This window comes from Anabrus simplex, chromosome 1 (genome assembly GCF_040414725.1).
Source record: "Anabrus simplex isolate iqAnaSimp1 chromosome 1, ASM4041472v1, whole genome shotgun sequence".
In the NCBI taxonomy this organism is placed as follows: Eukaryota; Metazoa; Arthropoda; class Insecta; order Orthoptera; family Tettigoniidae; genus Anabrus; species Anabrus simplex.
The window spans coordinates 1,167,191,528-1,167,214,872 of record NC_090265.1 but is presented as its reverse complement, the minus strand read 5'-3'; the positions used below and the strand labels follow the sequence as shown (position 1 = coordinate 1,167,214,872).

Below are 23,345 nucleotides of genomic sequence, written 5' to 3'. Positions count from 1 at the left end.
TTGTAATGATTGGATAAACTTAGTAGAAGAAAGTGGGAAAAAATCAAAGTTGAAAGAATGTGTTTGGCAGATTTCAAAGATTTCTTGGGTTTTTCAAGCAAAGACAACATGATTGTTCTGAGGAAGAAAAACACCCTGGGAGAAAACGCACATATTTCTGAAATGGTTTGGATCCAGGTGAGAAAAGACGAACCATACACCTATCAGTACAAAACCTCGTTCCAGGATGAAACGTTCAAAGAAGTCGATTTGAGGAGGAATACCAGAAGTGCCAGGACATCTTTCCCACAAACTCTTCCTGTGATTAGAACTGTTAAAAAGTCAATTAGTAAAGAAAAGTGATTTGTGCACCATCTTGAAGTGGGTTGAACTTGTACTTCAGGAATCTCAAGACTGAAGAATCCGTCACAGAAGACTACCCTGACTCGGAATAAAAATTGCCTGGTTAGCAGTTTTGGCTCATGATCTATAAACTTTAACATAAGCGCAGTAGCGCTCAATGCTGTACTGAATTTTATTAATGTCTTCTCCCTTGTGATTTTTATATGTTTAAATAAAGTCAATTTGAAAGGAGTTAGCACTGTAATTTTATAGTTTAACATGTCCTTTTCCTATCCTAAGTCCTTTCCACATCCTGACAAACAGATATCTTAAGTCCACAAAAGTATTTAAAAAATGAGAGAACAAAAACCCGTCATCACAGTATTAAGTACAAGTGCTTATGATTATATAAATGTAAGATAAATGTTATTTCAGTCTTTTTCGACGACCTTGTAGGGAAATTTGCGAGTAAAATTGCGTTTTCTGGTTCTACTGTTAAACTTACCATTTGGACATAAGATAGTCTGGTTCTCAGGTCTTCACTTATCTGACCATTATTATTATTATTATTATTATTATTATTATTATTATTATTATTATTATTATTATTATTATTATGAACAAGCAATAAAGTAAAGGTGTGCGAATAAACCAGCTTCGGTGGTAGGGACATGTGAGGCGAATGGAGGAGGATAAGTTATGTAAGTTGCCTAGGAGAAAAATAGACTCCAGAGAGACAGCACAGGTAGACCAAGACGAATGGATTGTTTTAAAATGACCAGTAAATATTTCGGCAGGAAGGGGCTGTTCCGCATATCGGCAGTGGTAATCTGGTGTTTCATTTCAAGATGGGTTAATGGGAAGAACTAAAGAACCATTTTGCACTTTTCGATAGGAGAGATAATAAGGGAGGTATCATCAACGTCAGAGCGCCACGCCAATGGTCAGAGATACAATATGCAACTTGAGAAGCAGGGAGAATTTCGCACAACTTCGGACCGTACAATAAATTCGGAAATCATCCTCATCCTCATAATCTCTGAACTTTGCTCAGCTTTGTCGTACTTCACGTTACTGCAACGTGCTTTGCGAGGAAAATATCAGTTTAACATGTCGTATGAATAGAGCCATATTAATTCACACAAATTAATGGAGGAGACATGCAAAGAACGGGTACAAATGCCAGTATTTTAATATAGTAGATGATTATAATTCGTCCTTGCGAGTCAGGTACCCTATGCTGGCCTTCGTCCTATTACTTCCACTTCTGCGGACATCGTTTTAGTATCAAAGTTTATCTTTCATTTATTTTAGACACATGAGTTTTTTCTAGCTAGTTGCTTTACGTCGCACCGACACAGATAGGTCTTATGGCGACAATGGGACAGGGAAGGGCTAGGAGTGGGAAGGAAGCGGCCGTGGCCTTAATTAAGGTACAGCCCCAGCATTTGCCTGGTGTGAAAATGGGAAACCACGGAAAACCATTTTCAGGGCTGCCGACAGTGGGGTTCGAACCTACTATCTCCCGAATACTGGATACTGGCCGCACTTAAGCGACTGCAGCTACCAAGCTCGGTATGAGTTTTTTTTCAATGGTTAACTATTTATATAGTCCGTACCTAAGAACACTGGTGATTATCAATGTACAGTATTATTTTTAAATAGACAATTCAATAAATCAGGGAAACATGGTTTGTAACGTCTGGTATGTGAACGTTAATTTAGTAGATGGGATTTCAATGGTCCTACAGCATACCTTGAGACCTTAGGTACTCAGGGCATGTCGAATCGAAGTTATACTCCATCTGTAGGCGTAGCCATGCATTAAACTGTCTGGTGACCCCTCAAAACAAAGTGAATAGCGGTGCGTCCGTGTGTCGTTGTGAGGTACACAGACTACTGCGGTCATTTGAGCACGTTGTACGTCAACCAGCACATCCCATGAGACATCTTAATGGGGTTCACGTCGCAAGGGCCGTCACTTTGATCCAGAAAGGATGGACTTTTCGTCGTGTTGCTGTGGATCTCAGTGTCTCTTCGTCAGTTATTAAACGCTTGTGGAATCGCTACAGTGAGACAGGCCAGTTCACAAGGAGGGTTGGACAAGCTCGTGGACGCATGACAACCCCACAGGATGACCGATATCTGACATTCTGTGCTTTGCGGCGTCGTTCAGCAACTGCCAGAGAACTGCAAAGAGACCTCAGGAGAGTCACTGGAGTCACGATGTATGACCAGACAGTATGGAACAGGTTAAGAGAAGTGTCCTTACGACCCAGACGTCCTGTTCGAGTGTCCCGTTTAACGCAGCAACATCGCGCAGCTCGCCTTCTGTTTGCCCGTACCCACGTCAACTGGCAACTTCGCCAATGGAGACCTGTGTTGTTCACAGACGAGTCCAGATTTCCCCTGACACAGCGTGGTGGACGCTAACGTATATGGAGACGCCGAGATGAGCAGTACATGCCAAATGTTGCCCAGGAAAGCGACCGATTCGGACAAGGTTCTGTGATGGTGTGAGGTGGCATCAGTATTGATGGCCGTATAGATCTTGTCGTTGTCCGTGCTAATCTTACCTCTGCGGGATACATCGAGCAGATGCTGTTACAGCATGTGTTCTTTGCTGCATACGGTGTTGGCCCTGAATTCGTACTCACGCACGACAATGCCAGGGCTCATGTAGCGCGCATCACCAGAGCTGTCGAGAACTGGACATTCAAAAGATGGAATGGCCAGCAGTTAGTCCCGACCTTAATCCCATCAAGCATGTGTGGGATAGGCTGAACAGAAGTGTTCACGGGCGTCCTGTTCCACCATAGACTCCCCATCATCTCGAACAGGCTCTCATTGAAGAAGTGCCACGTAGGTACCAAGCTGTGATAAATGCTCGTGGAGGAAATACACCATACTGAAGTTATCCAACTGTGATAAAAATCCACGCTGGAGGATTGTTATAAATTTGTTTTCGCCCCTATTTGGACATTTCCGTTTGTGTTCTGAAAATGAACGCGAATCCATCCATGTTCTTTTGTATACTTCAACGGTAAAGTACAAAGGTTTAGTTGATAATATACCAGGGTGTAAGGTGTTGTTTTGTGGAGCATGGCATATGTTCAAAATCATGTTCCCCTATTTATTTGAACAGTGTATCAAAAAGTGTTGTCTCATCCATACGAAGAAAAACGAAAAAGGAGTTAAGTAAACATACTACTGATACCATTTACTGTATGTGGAATCTATACAGAAGGAACATGACTTAACTTACAAATTTCCTCGCGCAACGGCCGGAATTCGACCGGCGATCATACTTCTCGGAAACTATGACCCAGATGTAGAATAGACATGCAGGATCGTGATTTCTGACCAGGGTTTGAGATGGTAGACATGGATTAAATCTTGAAATACTTTATATTAATCAAAAGGGACAATAAGGCGTTTCCTTAGTTGCTCAAATGGTGTGAGAGATGAGATCTGGGTTGAATATGAGGCCGAATCCGTTTTCTTTTCTCAAGTCCCCTTATTACATTCTTGTTACAAGATATTCTTTAGATTTAGTTAGATTTGCAAAAGCAAAGCAAAGTCACCTCCTTACAGGCCATGAAGGCCCTTAGAGGAGTGGAAGGTAAAGGCTTCCACCATTGTTAACCTCGGCACGTGATGGGGTAGAGTGGTTAGCTCTATGCCCGGCCGCCTTTGCCCCCAGGAATTAAACTGGTACTCATTTTTGGTGTAGGATGAGTGAACATCAGGGCCATATGCACCTCCGGAAGTGGAAATCTCGTTTCTTAAATTTTACGACTTCCTGACGGGGATTCGAATCCACGTCCTTCCGGGCGAACCGAGCACGCCTTTAGCGCCTCGGCCAGGCAGTCCATAGTTAGATTTGCAAAATATAAATATAAAATCTTCTTCGTGAACTCACCATTAACTGAAGGCAATGATTAGCTTACTCCTTTCGTTCTGCATCATCTTAAAGTTAAGCTCGTTAACAATTACACCACTCATCATCCGAAAGGAAACTCCTGTGGAAGCAGTATGTAGCCTACTACAGTATACGCTGATTAGAGAACCGTTCTTAGTTTAACGACATTCTTTGAGCCTTGAAATGATAAGACAGAGGTTAATAGTCAACCGTGTTGGATTGCATACTTCGTGTTTCGTAAAAATACAGTTAGTGGAAAGCAAAGACTTACCAGTTGTAGCTATTGTAGTACAGTGGATTTAACTCATCCTCGGGTAAAACTGGACTCCCAGAGGTTAGACCATATCTTTCAGCAGGTAACACTTCCAGTGCTGACTAAAGTCTAGTATATCTAGCTGCTTTTCTTTGAGTTTGTTTATGTGTGCTCAGTGACGAGTTACTGTATTTCCTAAAGTAGAGTAGTTGAAATTATTTAGTTGTTCTTTATGAATGTTATCTTGTCATAGTCTCCACTTACCTAGAATCTGCCCCCATCCACTGCTTTAAAACAGAGATTCGTGAACTAATTTGCTTCACAAGGATGAACATGTGGAAAAAATTAAGCTATTAAATTTAGTTTACGGATTGTTAATATGCATGTAGTCCCGCGGACTTCTTCGTAGAACATTTAAAATTCAAATTCATACATACATACATACATTCATACATACATACAGTTCATACATACATACATAGTTTGATGATATCCGTAATGATTTAGGCCGCATTAAGCCGAGCTTTAGGAATGCTCTCCCGTTACCTAGTGTAGGGCTTCTAATGCTAACAAATATTTTTAAGAAAATTATTATTGTCGGTGACCTTTTGAGGATAGGTATGTGGTTCCATGGACTTTCATGCTGGACTATTTATGTTACAATCCTTATACAAATACAGTAGTTTGTGGATATATTTAATGCATTAGGCAGCGTAATCCGAAAAAATCATTCGCGTGGCGTTATTTCTTTGAGTTGTTTCGCAGACGCTGTTACTGCTTGTCTTCCATTCAATAGAGTTCAGTATTTAATACGTGAAACCCTTTCTCTGGAGATCCTCTAACTAACAGAGAAATGTCCACAACAATCCGTCCAGAGGTTTTCGAGTTATAGTTAGTTAAACACCTAGGCAGAGAGACGATGAGTCCTATAGAGGGTGGTCAGAAACAACGTGAACCAAGTATATGAACGTTACAGTGTTGGTCATACTGATAAGTAATACGTCGATAGTTCGCGCTGTTGTCATTTTGTCAGCTGCTGAAGTTAGCCAATCAGATCGCTTTACAAAGCGGTATTGATAAATCTGCACGTGGCTTGGTCGAGCTTTAGAGACATGCCGAGAAATGAGCATCAAACACTAACGCACCATGTGTTTCAACCATTGCCACCGTAGCGTGTTTGCTATGGGCTGAGCCTATCAGCAAGGAGATCCTTCTTCAAGTCTCTCCCCTGGAGAAGTTTATTTCTTCTATTGGTGCTCTGAAGCTGGTCATAAACCACGTACAGATTTAGAACACCACCTCGTACAACCCATTTGAATTCGCCCGCGACGCGATCTGACGAGATATTTCACATTTTTTCCCCAATTATTTATCAGTTTACGTTGTTTCCGACCACCCTGTATATCCAGAGATTAACAGAAACTAACTGTATCTAGGATTGAGAAGATCTACATTTTAAGTAAGCCTACTCTCTCTCTGACACAACACTGAGCAGACTCTTGTACGGAGGGAGGTATGATAGCCGAGTGGCATAGTTACCGCCTTCGCACCAAGGCGGTTATGATTCGAATACTGGGAGTTTTGAAGAAAAACCACCTCCCTGTGGCTCGGTTTCAAGGTGAACCCGGAGGCCAAGCAACTAAAATCACGATATCAGTAGCCAGGTAAAACTACAAGCTTCTTTTGCCTATACTTAGCAATAATCCAGCGATGTCTATTATGTTATGTTCAGGGAAATTTGCATGGAATGTTATCATTTAGCACATTCTCTTAAGACCTCGATTATTCCATTCCCATCCTTAGCCCTTTCCCATCCCGTCATCCCTAAAACAGTTTTGAGTTGGGTTCACGTTAAAATACTATCAAAAGGAAAATACTTTTCTTGGTAAAGTGTACATAAATCTCCGTATATCAGCCACAAAAATATCTCTAATAATATCTTCCTTCCTTCCGATCACTCTTGTACCCAGACCTCAGAAATTTTCAACCGATCTTAGTATGTGTGTGTCAGGAAGTGTACAATATTGGCATTCCTCTAGAATTTGTGAGGGAAAACGACTTTTAGTATGGCCGAGTGTGAATTTTCAACCGCTTGTTACCTGAGAAAGAGTCCGCCTCACTCTAGTACCTAAACGAAATCTCCTTGCTCTCGATGTTTCAGGGGAAGGAATTAATTCTTGCCAGTTTCAACTACCCACCCTACACAATAGTGAACGAGACTGCAGACCCTCCTGTTTATGCAGGCACTGAATTCAATGTGATACGAGAGTATATGCGGGCTCACAACTTTACCTGGCGCCTAGTATCAGACGACGAGCTCTGGGGTGTCGTCTGGGAGAACGGTTCTGGTAACGGACTGTCTGGATTCATCTCGGAAGATCGCGCCGATATTGCATTCGGGTCCATGTATCTATGGCATCATGAATTCCAATTTTTTGACTTTACCACGCCCTACTACAGGTATGTCGCATCATTTTCGTATAAGAGGGTGATATTTTGATCGTAATTTAGTCTTTAAATTTAACAGACTGATTATGTATCAACTTTGTCCCCGGTAGAGGGTTGTTCTACATTATGTAGAGTTAGAACATTTAAAATAAGAACCATCCGTGGGGTCGTTTTTGTATTAATGAGCGCAATAATCGGCAGAGTTCGGCGGTGGTGATGCAACCATACGACAGTATGATGGATTAATGCATTTTAAGTTCGTTACTTGTTACTTATCAGCCGTTCGCGCAGAGCGGAAATAAATTATTTTTTACAAACGATAACTGATGTTATCTAATTTTTCTCCATTGAGAACTGTACGCTGTCTGCTTAGTTTCTTAGGATGAACGTTTCATGCAGCCTGAAATGTATTATTAAGAGCTTGGATTGTCGTACGCCCTGCAACTTGTACACTAGGGAATCTTTCTTGAAATCGTATTTGGGGTTGACGGCATGACTGAGTTGTCGCATCTCTCATGCATTCAACTCAGTAAATGGCTGTCGTTTTGGTTATATCTAGCAAACACAAGGCGCAGCTGATTCTGACTTCAATTGCTCCCACTGTATTTATATAGCATACATTGTTTACGGACAGCCTACAGATCTCAAAAGCAAACGAGAGATCAGGAAGCAAAAGCCCTCGTTTTTCTGTCTCACCGTCCTCACCCCTTTAGCTAACGACACTTGAATGTTTTTCTCTTGTCACAGATTCGTACTGCTTACACTTTTTTAAAATGCTTGTTGTTTGAGGGTTGCATTTCGTTTCCTATCAAATGGACTTTTAAACAGTGTCATGAATGTAAATATCGAACTACTAAGATTAGTATTTCATGTGAGTAGCGAAATATTTTAGAGTAGGCTGTACGTAAGTAAAGCCGTAAGCCAGTAGGGAATCTCATCCTACTTGACGGATTCTATTCCAAAGTCGATAAACAAGTAATGTGGCAGATAATCTTCTTCTACCGTTCTCCCCACACCTATGGGGTCACGGGTGCGAACTGTGTTACACATGGATTTGGCCCTGATTTACGGTCGGATGCCCTTCCTGACGCCAACCCTATATGAAGGGATGTAATCACTATTGCGCGTTTCCGTGGTGGTGGTGGTTGGTGTGCTGCCTGAATATAAAGAGGAACGTGTTCGGACAAACACAAATACGCAGTCCCTGAGCCAGAAGTATTAATCAGAAGCGATTAAAATTCCCGATCCGTCCGGGAATCGAACCCGGGATCTTCAGTACTGAAGGCATCAACGCTGACCATTCAGCCAAGGAATCGGACAATGTGGTACATATGCCTTGTACATTATAAGAGACAGGGGACACATTCCAGTAGTCACTTATTACTCTGTTACAATATTTCCTACCACAGAAATCGTTGTCTATCGGTCCCAACTTTAGGTTTCTCTATCGTGTAAACTATTAGAATTTGACAACAAAGATATGTTGGGTTTAACTTATGTAGAATTGAACAAGGAATAGGTCGTTAAACGATGCACATTAAGTTATGACCTTCCTAAAATACAGTATATTCGATGCCAGCATAGAAGCACACATGGCGCACTATACTAGTTGCTGGAATATGTTGCCCAACTTGGCAGGTTCGATCCTGGCTCAGTCCGGTGGTATTTGAAGGTGCTGAAATACGTCAGCCTCGTGTCGGTAGATTTATTGGCACGTAAAAGAACTCTTGCGGAACTAGATTCTGGCATCTCGGCGTCTCAGGAAAACCGAAAAAGTGTGACGTAAAGGCCAATAACATTATTATTGGAAGTTGTGACGTCAGCGGGCTCAGGCTCGGATCGCTGGGCCTGGCCACCGCCTTCTAAGAGGCTACTAGTATTAGAACTCGCAATAAACGGGGTGATCGCGGTTACGGAAATACGTCTTTTTGTACTTGTCGATGTATTTCTCAATAAAGCTCATCTCACTATCTTGAAAATGTTACATACCCCACTGATCTGTTTGTTGATTGTGCATGGAATCGAAGGAATCCACTTACTACGAAGCTCAATTTCCTTATACAATCGAAAATAACTTATGCATCCTTCTAATTTTACTGGCATATCGTAGTTGCCTGTACACCTTCTAGTACTAGTATTAGAAGGTGTTGGCTTGGCGCACACCACAGTGTGTAGCAACGTCGCAGAGGAGGTGGTTACCGTCCTGCCAACCTATAACTAGACCCAATTACTTGTATTTCAAAACAGTGATCGATTATTGATGGCCTACATCACTGACAGCATTGTCTTAGGCTAAATAGTTAAAATGTGAATCAAGAAAGCAAATATGTACAATGTCATTAAATATTTGTTTATTCATAACTTACCGTATTATTTTGTCTAGAGACCTTATGACGATGACACTGTCATTTCCTTTTGTTTTTACACTTATCTAAGAACTATTTCCAAGCGAATCTTTTTAAGTACGTGCAGAGGACAAAATGATTATGGGACATTATCCATTTGAAAGGACGCACTGTTTTCTTAGTCTTTAATAAATTCATGAAACATTACACGATTCAGCCTATTATTGCCAGTTATGGCACATAGTGTTTTCAGTCCACATGAATGTATTTCTCGTAAAACATCTTTATACAATGTTGCTAAATCTGACCGTTAAATGCGCTTGACCGGAATAAGTCTTATTCCCTTTCTGAAATGACCAAAGGCAGGTGAAACCAAAATGCTGTGGTCTTCTTGACAACCACAAACAATCGTCCATTTTTATAGTCTACATCTCCTTTTACACGAATCTCGTTAGCTCGAAGATTCATAATTTTTCGCTTTACGACACGCTTAAAGATATGTGTATTCTCATTTTCTGAACGAGATATTTCAACAAAAGTGGATAATTTTCTCAAATATCGAGGACCCGGAAAGTACAAAATATTATTTAATCTTTTTCATATTATGGCATTTCGCATCCTGCATACAAATTAGGCCTAAATATAAACTTGAACAAACTGATTACGTAAAATATCTACCTTGTTAAGCAATTCTCAGCGCCTTCCTACATCTTCAGCTGTTATAAAGATACATCAGTCTGGGCTACAATCATCCGGTAAAACATAACGGTCACAAAACTTTATGAGAGATGAAAGCTGACTCCATTCTGGAACTAAAGAATTTCTACAGACTATCAAATTAGGAGGTTCATCTCGTAAGATCTTCATTCGGTAGACAGTCACAGTTAACATGCACTATACGCTAAAATCAGTTAATTCTAGTTCATTCTAACTCGCACTAAACGAGGTGATCGCTGTTGCGGAAATAGGCTGCGTCGTTTCGTCCTTATCGATGTATTTCTCAGTAAAGCTCATCTCACTATCTTGAAAATGTTTAAAACACACCTCTGATCTGCGCGTTGACTGTGCGTGGGATCGAAGGAATCCACATACTACGAAGATCAAGATCTTTATACAATCGAAAATAACTTACGTATCCTCTAATTTCCCTGGTATATCGTAGTTGCTTGCGCACCTCGGCACTGCACATTTATCTGGCAAAATTATAAATTTTTCACATCACTGAAGACATCATATAATGAAAATACCGGTACAAATCAAAGTGTGTTTTAAACATGGCACTCGGGTCAGCTGAGTGGATGAGCTGCGACGTTGCCACATTTATCACAACCCGACCATGACTAGAGACAGCCGTGGTTTTAGCCGACACATTTTTTTTTCTTTCTCGGAACTAACATGCCTGTAAAATATTGTGTACCGGCCTGTACGAATAATTATGGCGTAAAATGTGTTATAAGTGAGTACGTATCATGTTTAATTTTCCCAAAAGAGCAAGTATTATATAAACAGTGGCTATAGGATATTGCAAATTTCGGTATTTCCTGGAAGGGACTAGTGAATCAACTGGAAGTTCCCAGTCTGAGGGCATGTACTCTCCATCTGGTTTACCCACGCGATTTCTCGGTGGTGAACAACACCGAGTGTCAAGTGCATTAAGAATTTTGAGTCGCAATGTATACAGCGTGAAGTTTCGTATCAGGTTCCCAACGGTGAGGAAAGGTTATTCGTGTATGACAGATCAAAATTCAAACCTGATTATTTACCAACTATTTTAGGTGGATTGCCAGCGTATCTGCCAAGAAAAGTTAAAGGCAAAAGGTCAGTTAAACGAAAGTATCCAGATGATAGAATCTTGGAGATTGAAGGGAAAAGAAAAGGTGCTGAGGAAGAAATATTGAAAAAAGGCAGCTACAGTTGATAAAATCAGTGGCTGTCAACAATGTGTGCAGGTATATTGAAATCGAAAACAAGGAGCTTAGTTTTCAACTCTTTAATGGTAAACTAGTTGTGTACGCAATTAAATTCTATTCCACGAATGTTAAATTTTATGTAAATATAGATAGGAACTGGAAAGTTTATGTGTATTTGAATTACATTGAAGTGTGTTATATCAAGTGCCAAGTGAAATTCTTGGGCCACAGCTATTGTTACAAAAGTGGAGTTGGCTGCGAAAATGAATTAATTAATTTAGTACTCTAAGCCGTAGTCTTTCATCTGTTAATATTGTTGTGTGCCAGCCCTGTGGTAGCCCTTTTCGGTATTTCATGGAAGGGACTAGTGAATCAACTGGGAGTTCCCAGTCTGAGGGCATGGACGGCCTTCCCGTGTAATGTACTCTTCGTCTGGTTTACCCACGCGCTTTCTCGGTGGTGAAACTAGAATGTTCCGTTTCTAGCCACATCGCGAATATTCTACAGAAGGCATATGACAGAGTACCGAGGGAAAAGGTGTAAGCGGTGCTGAAAGATTATGGGAATAAAGGCAGAGTATAAAAAGCAACCGAAGGCATTTATAATGACAGCTGGGCTGCAGTAAGAATTTATGGTGGAATGAGTTTTTGGTTCAAGGTACTTACAGGTGTTAGAAAAGGCTGTAATCATCTACCTTTGTTGTTCATAGTTTACGTACAGTAGGTCTTCTGCCGAAGGATATAAAAGGGCAGGGAGGAATTTGGTTAGGTGGAAATGTGATAAGCAGTTTGGCCTATGCCGATGACTTTGTGTTAATGGTACACTTTGCTGAAAGTCAGCAATCTAATATCTTGGAATCTGAAAATAGTTACAATTAGTTTGATATGAAAATCAGCCAAGACTAAAATGATGTCAGTAGGTAAGGAAACCTTAGAAGATTGAATATCAGGTAAGTAATGTAAAACTGGAACAGATAGGTCATTTCAAGTATTTAGGTTGTGTGTTCTCCCAGAATGGTGGTGTAGTAAGTGAGATTGAATAAAGGTGCGAGAAAGTTAATGCAGAAAGGTCGCAGTTGCGATCAACAGTATTCTGTAAGAAAGAAGAATGCTCCTATACGAAACTATATTTACACCGGTCTGTTTTCAGACCAACTTTGCTTTACGGGAGGGAAAGTTGGGTGGACTCAGGATATTTTATTCATAAGTTAGAAGTTAAAGACAGGAAAATAACGGGAATGATCGCTGTTGCAAACAGATGGGAACAATGGCAGAAAGGTACTCGGAATGAGGAGATAAAGGCTAAGTTATAAATGACCTCGACTGATGAGGCTGTACGCATTAACCAGCTTTGGTGGTGAAGTCATGTGAGACGAATGGAGAAGGATAGGTTGCCTAGTGGGCTCGGTCATGGAGGGCAAGAGAAACAGAGGGAGGCCAAGACGATAATGGTTATACTCAGTTTCTAATGATTTAAAGATAAGAGGTATGGAACTAAATGGGGCTCTAGAGCAAGTTACAAGTAGAGGATTGTGGAGGCGTTTAGAAAATTCAAAGAGGCTTGCAGACTGAACGCTGAAAGGCATCAGTCTATAATGAAGATGTATGCATGTAATGTAACTTGCTGATAAACATTCTCCATTTCTCATGGCTATTGTCTTTGTCTACAGGACGGCGGTGACATGCCTTGCGCCTAAACCCCACCTACTGCCAAGCTGGATGGTACCTTTGCTTCCCTTCACAAAGAGCATGTGGTTGGCAGTGGGAATTTCTCTCCTTATTTCTGTGGCTACTCTTTATGGCCTAGGAAGGACAATAGGTAAGAACCTTGTTAAAAGTAAACTTCCTGTAAGTATAATGTTTCATATAACAATACAGAAATATAAATTGTAATTACCATGGTCGTTATCTTAAAGACAACCTCGAGTTTCAATATCAGCTCAAAAATATGCAAAAAGGAAAACCAAAACCCTCGTTCTAAGTAACATGTACTGAGTTAAACAATTTCAATTCAGTGTTATGGGACCTTGAGACTGTCGAACGGGAGGGAGAATCACGCGATCGCCTTATGGTTGGCAGGTTCGAATCAATTTTGGTTCAAATTTCGGTCGCTCCGTGTGAGATTTGTGGTGGAGAAAGTGGAGGCGGGACAGGTCTTTCTCCGGGTACTGCGATTTTTCCTGTCATCTTTCATTCCAGCAACATTTATCCAATATCATTTCCTTTAATCTGTCAGTCATTAATCATTACCCCAGAGGAGTATGACAGGCTTCGGCAGCCGGCATATTTCCTATCCTCGACGCTAGACAGGAGCGTCATTCATTCCATTTCTGACCCTGTCGAATGACTGGAAACAGGCTGTGAATTTTCACCTAGACAATTGCTTAGCATAAATTGCATTCCTCTAAACTAATGTCTTCTTGGTATTGGGATTTCATTTTTCGCCAGTGTATATAGAAACACAAAATAATTGGCCATGAATGACTAAACCCACCAATTGCTCTCTATCAAAGTCTCTGTCCATCCTCACAGTAGATATGTAGTCCGATTCACTGGTATTACCTGAAACAGGTGATACTATTGACTGACAGCTCGCTTTACTTTCACTTTCGCTCGCAAGTCCAGTCAGTTACCTCACACAACAGCTGCAGGTGGACAGGTACGAACACAGGGCTACAGGCCACCACAACGACAGTTCCTTGGTTCGACTCCAGAGAAAGTTGTGTAACACAGTGAACTACTTAACACTGACAAGTAAGCAGTGGTCACACAATAATAAAAACAACTCCACATTGCTAACCTGCATTACAATATATCTTACAACATTTAACCTTGCTTCAATTTTAATCACCCCAGCTGTTCCGAACACTAACTCCACGACGGTCTACAGTCCTCGTAGTATAGACGCAGTGCTCCGTACAGTAGTACGATGATACTCATACTCTAGTGGGACACTGACGGCAGCCAGTACTAGTGCCGTCCAAGTCCACTACTCACTCGACTCTTCGACACAACAACTGGTCGTTTGCGGCGGCCTCGTAATTATATCTCGGGTGATGAAGTAGTGCGGCAGGAGAGAGAGGGTTCTCGTTTTCCGTTCCAGAAGGTCCACCAGGAAACCAGACGAAAGCACAATACAAGGAAAGGCCAGCCATGCCCTCCAGGGCGTCTGGGAGGTACTCGGTCAGGTCGTTTGATCACGTAACGGCACTTTCTTGTAAAACTTTGTTTTTAAAAATACGGCAGTTCTTTTGTTGTATTTATGTTCTTGTTGTTACGAAATTGTACGTTTTTATTTAATTTCATTGCTATGCTATTGTAAGCAAGCTTTACAACTTGAATATCTCCCATCTGGAACGCATTTATTAAAAATATTAACATACATACATACATACATACATACATACATACATACATACATCTTCATATATATATATTTATTGAACGAATCAACGACTTCCCGCAATTACGGGTTGCCACAATGGACAAAGTAAAGCATATCAGGATAGAGAAAGTTTTTATCATATAGAAATATAGTGATAATAAGGATTTCTTAGATTATGGAGGTCCGAACAGGTGAGATTTCAGGATTTGTACTGATCCACGTATGGTGGTGGTAACTATTCTTTCAATGCTGTTGATGGGCAGGTCGAACTTTTTCCAGAATTCTACGAACAAGGCAGGTATTGTGCCACGAGCACCAATCATTAGGCCGATAATCTCTACTTCATTCAGCTGGTATTTATTTTTGTAGAACGGAATGGTGGGCGCGTAGATGTTCTGTTTTTCAAGATGAACTTCAGTAGACTGGCCGACATGGTGCTCGAATCGGATAGTCGGATCGATAATGAAGCCTTTCGTGTCGTTATCTTTAAAGGCAATTATGTCAATTCGTCTTGTGCTCCCTGTCGTAGACAAACCGTGGACTTCTTCATATACACGGAAGTTTTTGCTACGGAGTTCTTCTGCAATCAGTGATCTTATCTTGTGGTGACGTGAGTTTCTCAGTACTTCGCCGTAGGGGCAAGAACCCAGGACGTGAGCCAGTGTTTCTTTCTCTCTGACGCATCTGCGACAGAGGTTTCCGTCCTGAGTTCTGCCTTTTGGCGTTCAGTCTACAAGCCTCAATAAATTTACTAAATGTTCCTCTTTATATAACTAGTACTGTGACCTAGGTTAGTTCAAAAATCATTAAAAAGTGAGTCTATCCCCCGTCACCTTGGCCTTCTCTACTTCTTCACGGCCGATTCCCTTATTCTCCTAGATAGCCTATTCTCTTCCATCACTTCATATGGCCCCACCACCGAAGTCGGTTTATATGTACAGCTCCATCCATTGAGTTAATTTCTAACTTAGCCTTTAGGCCTATCTCCTCATTCCGAGTACCCTCCTACTATTGTTCCTACCCGTTTGTACTAGCAGTCATTCTCTTACGCATGAATCTCATATCCAACTCATGAATAAGATCCTGAGTCCATTTACCATACACTCCCGTAGAGCAAAGCAGAGTTGGTTTCGTGCAGGTGCTCACTTTTTTCTTACAGAATATGCCTATCGATGATCGCAACTGTAAGCTCACTGAATTAGCTTTGCTGCCTCTCGATTTAATTTCACTATCATCCTGGCTGGATACACATCCTAAATACTTGAAGCGATCCACCAGTGACAGGTTTGTACTCCCAACCTGATATCTAATCCTCTTAGGTTTCTTCCCTATTGGCATCGCTTTAGCCTTGGAAAAGCTAATTTTCATATAATCGCCGAGCCACTTTTCAAGCTCCAAGAGTTTACATTGCAGGTTTTCAATGCAGTCTTCCATTAACATCAAGTCGTCGGCGTACGCCCGGCTGCTTCCTACACTTCCACACAACTGAATCCCTCCTTGGAATTTTATATCTTTCAGAATATGATCGACTACATGAACAACAAAGGTCAAATATTACGGTCTTGCCTAACACCTATAACTACTTCGGACGGAGAAAACATAGTACCATCAATTCTGATTGCTGTATAATAATATTAACTATAATGTTCTTAAAAATCTGTTCTCTTTTTCTGTTGAGCAGGTTCAAAGCCCGGTCGCTTCACGTCGTGGAGTGAGTGTTGTCTACTGGCTCTAGGTATGTTAGTGATGCAGGTACCATCAGAAGATCATCGGTTACCCCTGCGCTACTTTGTGTGCTGCCTCTTGGTGGTCTTCTTGCTCTTATCCTCCAGCTACAGTGGTGGACTTTCTTCTGTACTCACAGTACCCAGGTGAATGTATCACATATTTTCTCCAGACTTCTATACTAAACCCATATATGCTAAATTGACATATTAACATTCTACGACTGGTATGATGCTGATAATTATTGTCGTTTTAAGAGGACTATTTTGCTCATGGATCCAATGATCAATATGGTATAAAAATATAAGGACATTCGACAATCAACAGTTATCTATTGTTGCAAATTTTACTGTTGTTTCTTTTCTGAGATCCATTTTATCGCACCTGCGTGCACTTGTTTTTTTAAATACATAAATTCATCAGAATAACGCGCTAAAGCATCTTTGTCCAAAAACCACACAATGAACAAGACGTAAACGACAGCCGATATATTGCGAGACTGCGGTTCAAAGAGTTTAAACGCAGAAGTTAAACAGTATATTCCCGTGCTGAGAGTTTTGCTCTTTATTTAGGTTGAGAATTCCTTTGTATTTTATTAGCTTTATATTTACGCACTTGTATTATCATATTTAATTTTGTAGTTATTCGCTCAAAGATAAAATAAATACAACTCGAGCTCAACATACTCCCTAGATAATAATGATAATCGTATGGCCTCAGCTACCGTGTGCAGACATTTCAATTTGACGCCATCTGGCTGTCTGCTCGTCAATTTCGACGTTCCGTTTTACTCTAGGCCACCACTAGATGGCAGACCGAGTAAACCGAAACTCTCTTGTGGGCGTCTATGGCTGAGATTTTTTGTCGGGTTAACACCAAATGTGTCACCAGAGATCTTTTACATGCCGACATCGTACGACATGGAGTGTCGAATGGATTTTTTTCCGCCCTTCAAAAATCCGACTACCTCTGCCGGGTTTGAACCCGCTATCTTGGGATCCGGAGGCCGACACTCTACCGCTGATCCACAGAGGCAGCTCTCCCTAGATAAATTCCGGAGTTCTCGTTATACTTTAATAACTTACTACAGAAAACCATGGAATTATTTTTCCTTCACAACTGTATGATACATTTGCCACAGAAATTATTGGAAGTTACATGACTACCAGATCTGCCATAGCAATATTAACAGTTCCTTGTGAAGTATTCACAACTCTGTTCTTAAGTAATTTTCAAATTATGTATCCTCTGTGAAAAATCGGTTACATTTCAGAGTTCAAAATTGTTTAAAAGTACATTGCACATGCATAACGTTTCATTACAACGATTATATTGTAAGTCTGCTCCGGAAATTCTCATGGTGTGCAATTTTTAGTACGTTATTTAGTACATCATTTCAGCGATTTTTATTTGTATGAATGCCTGTTTTGATAAGGAAATTATGAATGATCGTTAATTTGGAGGAAGGTAATCGTAGGTCATGTGTTACCTATAGTTGCAACTATACAATATAAAATAACTTACCGAGATCGATAGCTGCAGTCGCTTAAGTGCGGCCAACATCCAGTATTCGGGAGATAGTGGATCCGAACCCTACTATTGGCAGCTGTGAAGATGGTTTTCCTGGTTTCCCATTTTCACATCAGGCAAATGCGGGGGCTCGCGATCCTTTTCTTGATACCTGAGCTCCCTAGTGCTGAATCGGAACTTGGGATCAAGAAAGGTTCGTGTACTATACCTTAATTAAGGCCACGGCTGTCCGGCTCCATGGCTAAATGGTTAGCGTGCTGGCCTTTGGTCACAGGGGTCCCGGGTTCGATTCCCGGCAGAGTCGGGAATTTTAACCTTAATTGGTTAATTTCGCTGGCACCGGAGCTGGGTGTCTGTGTCGTCTTCATCATCATTTCATCCTCATCACGACGCGCAGGTCACCTACGGTGTCAAATCAAAAGACCTGCATCTGGCGAGCCGAACTTGTCCTCGGACACTCCCGGCACTAAAAGCCATACGCCATTTCATTTTTTCAAGGCCACGGCTGCTTCCTTCCCAATCCTAGCCCTTTCTTATGCTATCGTCGCCATAAGACCTTACTGTGTCGGTACGACGTAAAGCAACTCGCAAAAAATGTAAAAAAGTACCTTGCAAAGAAGAGCAATTGGAAGATATTAAATTGACAATAAGAAGGTAAGCTATGGTGTAATCAGTAATCATGTCACAATGAAAATAATGAAAATAACCAGAATTTGTATTTGTGCAAGCCTAGGCAAGCTTTTGTGTAGACATTTATCTCCCCTATATCCACTGTCACTTAAACCGGAGGTTTACTCTAGTGTCTCAACAGTGTGCTAGCCAGTGTCTTGGAAAAGTGTGGCAGTCCAATTGACAAGCACGCTGCCACACTGGGCCAACGATGGATTTTTTTAGATTGAGGAGCCTGAGCACTATCAATTTTCAATCAATCAATCAATCACTACTGATCTGCATTTAGGGCTGTCGCCCAGGTGGCAGATTCCCTATCTGTTGTATTCCTAGCCTTTTCTTAAATGATTGCAAAGAAATTGGAAATTTATTGAACATCTCCCTTGGTAAATTATTCCAATCCCTAACTCCCCTTCATAAAAACAAATATTTGCCCCAATTTGTCCTCTTGAAGTCCAACTTTATCTTCATATTGGGATCATTCTTACTTTTAAAGACACCACTCAAACTTATTCGTCTACTGATGTCCTCCCATGCCATCTCTCCACTGACAGCTCGGAACTTACCACTTACTCGAGCAGCTCCTCTACTTTCTCCCAAGTCTTCCCACCCCAAACTTTGCAACATTTTAATTAACTGATGTTCTCACTTCGTGAAACAAATTATGATTCCCTACTGGAGACGTAATTTTACAAAGTAATTAGTCAGGGCATTCCAGGGTAAATCGAATGAGGACAATACAGAATGGAAAAATGAGTGAATCGACCAGGGGGTAAGGTCCATGAGAAGTGAGAAAGTGGCCCAGGTGACTAACGTTAATTGGAAAAGATGGAAGAGAAAAGCCTCACAAACCATATTAGTTTTCAGTTAGAGCTATGGTCACCGAAACATCCTTCAAATTATGAAGAATCCTTGATGCATTATTAGATGCCTTTGTGTAAGAACCATATAGTATTTATTATTATTATTATTATTATTATTATTATTATTATTATTATTATTATTATTATTATTATTATTATTGTTATTATTACTTATTTCCGCGGAGCAGACGGGGTAAAGAATAGTGAGGAGTGAATTTCTGGACAAGCACTAACCAGAATTTAAGTTTAATTAACAAAACCACATTTGCAGTTTATTTATTTTCTTTCACTATTATTTTGAACAAAATTAACAGTAATCGCAGTTGGGAAGGTGCCTTCAGTCATTCACCAAAAGCGATGAGTCAATCTAGAATTTACACAGATTAATTTAGGAATCTCACAACATGAGAAGCTCGATGGCTCAAAATATGTACAATCCTATAATACAGCACAGTCACAATCTTCGGCCCGCAGGTCTACAGAAGCTAGCAATGGAGGATGTAACCCCTTCTGGAATTTACACAGACAAACCGATGCCTTAGCTTCCCTAATATTTACAATACACAGGGTTTATAACCCCCGAGAGTTTGTGTTACATCAGAATACAGTTGGCCCCTTGTGGGGTATGAATCTTCAACCATGACGGCTTCGGTCATCATCACAGTATAAAGTAGTAGTACACTGCTGTACAAGTACCCCTACCCCACTAATATCAATGCTACCCTCGAAAATAGAAATTATTTACGGAGGCATAACGGCCCACACTTCTCGACTGAAGAAAGAGAAAGTAAGGTTTAAACTTACAAGGACGAAAGAAATCTAATCTTAGTACAGTGACACCTTCTGTAGACCTGCTGGCCGAAGACTGTGAGCCATCAAGCTTCTCATGTTATAAAATTCCTGAATTAATCTATGTAAATTTTAGAGCGACTTACGTCTTTTGGTGAATGACTGAAGGCACCTTCTCAACTGCAATTATTGTTAATTTTGTCATTGTATATATGAGCACACTCTTCCCTCTTCTTGCTGTAAACCTCTTGAGGGCAGTTATAAAAGCTTCTGATGACAGATTGCTAACTACTTGTAGATGGATAGCCTTTGTTGACAGGCAAATGAATACGGAGAAATAGAATTTTAGTGTTGTTTTGCTCCACGTATTCTCATACTTGATTATGAGTGGGCCTGCATAGTCTACACCAGTTTTGAGAAACGGTCGAAATGGTTCGACCCGAGGTGATGGTAACTTTCCCATTAGTTGCTGAGAAACTCTAGCCTTCAGCCTAAAACATCTAAGACATTAATGCAAGACAGACTTGATCACTGATTTCGCTGTAGGAACCCAATAACTTTCTCGAAGTGCTGCTAGTAAAATTTGTGGTCCAGCATACAATAACCGCAGATGTTCTGACAATACTATGAATTTTGTTAGGTGATGCTTTGGAAGAAAAATCAGCTGATGCTTGGCATCAAATGTTAAGTTTGAATTGTCGAGTCTTTCACCAACCCATACCATTTGTTTTGCTTTGGAACTTGTTTGATTCTCTTCAGTTCGGGTATTCCCTAAGTGTAGACCACATGTTGTGAAATCTTGATGCATCTGTCTAATGCTGCACGTAGTTCATTACTTGTCAACGCCCCTACTGTTTTAAAATGTGGGTTCCTTGCTTGCGAATGAATCTGATGCAGTATGCTGTCACTCTCACTAAGCGTGACAGCGTAGAATACCGTTTTATGAACTCTACTGTGGTGTTCGGCACTGCTAAGGTCACTTGGGTCCTTCTCTGTTCTTCGGTCACTTCTAATGTTGGCGTAGTCCATGATCACGAATCGGCGTCCTTTAGTAACCACTCTGGACCAGTCCACCAAAGCCGTGAATTTATTAGTTCCAATGAAGTGGTTCCCCCTGATATGAGACGGATGGATTCTGACTGGAAGAAACATGGTTCCATTTGGCAATATGCGTGGCCTCTTGAATTGTTGCAACCCTATTAGCAGTAAATGTCTTCATCTACTGGCAGGTGATACTATCCAATACAATACTATTGATGAATCTGTCCATAAATAGATATTTCTGACATCCAGACCTAAAATTGGCAAGGTTTTATGGACCAATTGTGCGAGCAGGACCGCTCCACACAATTCTAAACGACGTTCGGTTGCAGTTTTTCACTGGAGCTACTCTTGACTTTGAATATAAAAGTCGTAACATAGTTTCTCCCTGTTTCTTTATTGATTTGATGTACAGACACGCACCGTATGCCTTCTCCGAAACATCGCAAAACCCATGGATTTGGATGTATAATGGCCAATCTTGGCATAATACCAATCTATCAGTCTCTAGAGAGGTCACTGCAGGTAAGTGATTGTATGTGATTCGCCATTCCTTCGTTAAGTCTGCTGGAAGGGGTTCATCCTATGGCAACTTATGAAGGCAAATTTGCTGAAAAAATATCTTGTATACAATCACAACAGGGCTAATAAGTCACAGTGGGTAAAAATTGATGCAACAACGGAAGATGCAATGCACTTAGATATGCTGTCCTTCGCCACTGATAACTCGTTTACAATGACCTTGGTTGTAACAAGAAATCTATATGTAGTTGGATGCCAAAGAAGCCGTAAGGTTTTAACTGCACCATCGTTATCAATTTGGAGTGTTATTCAGGAACAGCTTCTAGTAAATCACTGCGATTCGCGTATAACCTGCGTAATGGAAATACACCACAGTTTAGTAACTGGATCAACTCGGATTGAAGCTTTAGCGCCCCTTCAACTGTAGCGCATTCAGAATGCACATCGTCGACGAAAAAATCTCTTCGGAGGATTATTGCTGCATTTGGATATCCGTAATCTTTGTCTTCGGCGAGCTGTTGAAGATATTTAGTGGCTAGAGAGGGTGCAGATGCTGTTCTTTAAGTGACGGCCTGAAGCTCATAAATCTTCACTGATTCGTCAGGTGACTTACGCCAGAGTATCTGCTGAAGTCCCGTGTGGCACATGATTGAACTTTAATTTGACTATACATTTTCGCTACATCAGCAGTGAATGCGATAGGGTGTGTTGTGAATCTTAAAACAATTGAATATAGATCCTGCTGCTATGTAGGGCCTACCATCAACCTATCATTGAGTGAATAACCGCTAATGGTTTTTACCGAAGCATCAAAAACTACGCGCGTTCTTGTGGATGTGCTCTATTCCTTTATAACTGGGTGATGAGGGAGATAATACGTGCTTTTATGATCGCCCTCTTCATGATGGACACGTTTAATATGCCCTAAGCCTTCATATTCTTCTATGAACTTGTTGTATTCCGATCGAAGCTGAGGCTGTCGGTGTAGACGGCGTTCCAATTGTAGTAACCGTGTGGTAGCTCGACTATACGAGCCCCCTAGTGACTCACAATCCTTCTTTATTGACAGGCGAACAACGCATCTTCCTTTATCATCTCTGGTAATATGTTCTTTGAAGTGTTTCTCACATTCCAGTTCTTCATGCCTAGTCAAGTCTTCTAATTCCCAAAACTTTTGTAACTGCTTGTCCAATCCATCTTCATATTTCATGAAGCAGGCATTTATTTCTAGTGTGTCACCCTTTGTAGCTTGTTGGACCTATCCTGACAAGATCCACCCTAGTTCCGTTTCTTGTAATGTTTGGTAGTGTCCTGGATGATTCAGTCTCCCGTTCCGCAAAAGGTTGAAGAAAATCCCTGCTCCCAATAGCATGTCTATGTGCCCAGGCTGATAAAATGTAAGATCTGCTAAATCGTTATCATGCGGCAAGTTCCAGTTTTATGTTCAATGTAATAATGAGGCATTATGCCTTTGATATGTGGGAGAACTAAACATTGAATTTATTGTATCTTGAAAATTGATTATGATGATGATGATGATGATGATAATGATGATGATGATGATGATGATGATGCTTGTTGTTTAAAGGGACCTACCATCCAGGCTTCGGCCCCATCTTGAAA

The 23,345-nt window shown here is 40.9% G+C and overlaps 1 protein-coding gene across 1 annotated transcript in view; it reads left to right on the top strand.

Moving 5' to 3' along the window:
- LOC136858372 (probable glutamate receptor) overlaps positions 1–23,345 on the top strand; it is a 231,669-nt gene that overhangs the window by 15,025 nt on the left and 193,299 nt on the right. The window contains exons 4-6 of the mRNA XM_067137865.2: positions 6,658–6,956; positions 12,869–13,017; positions 16,265–16,454. Of these exons, the coding sequence (XP_066993966.2) occupies positions 6,658–6,956; positions 12,869–13,017; positions 16,265–16,454 (638 nt within the window). The remainder of the gene's footprint in view (positions 1–6,657; positions 6,957–12,868; positions 13,018–16,264; positions 16,455–23,345) is intronic.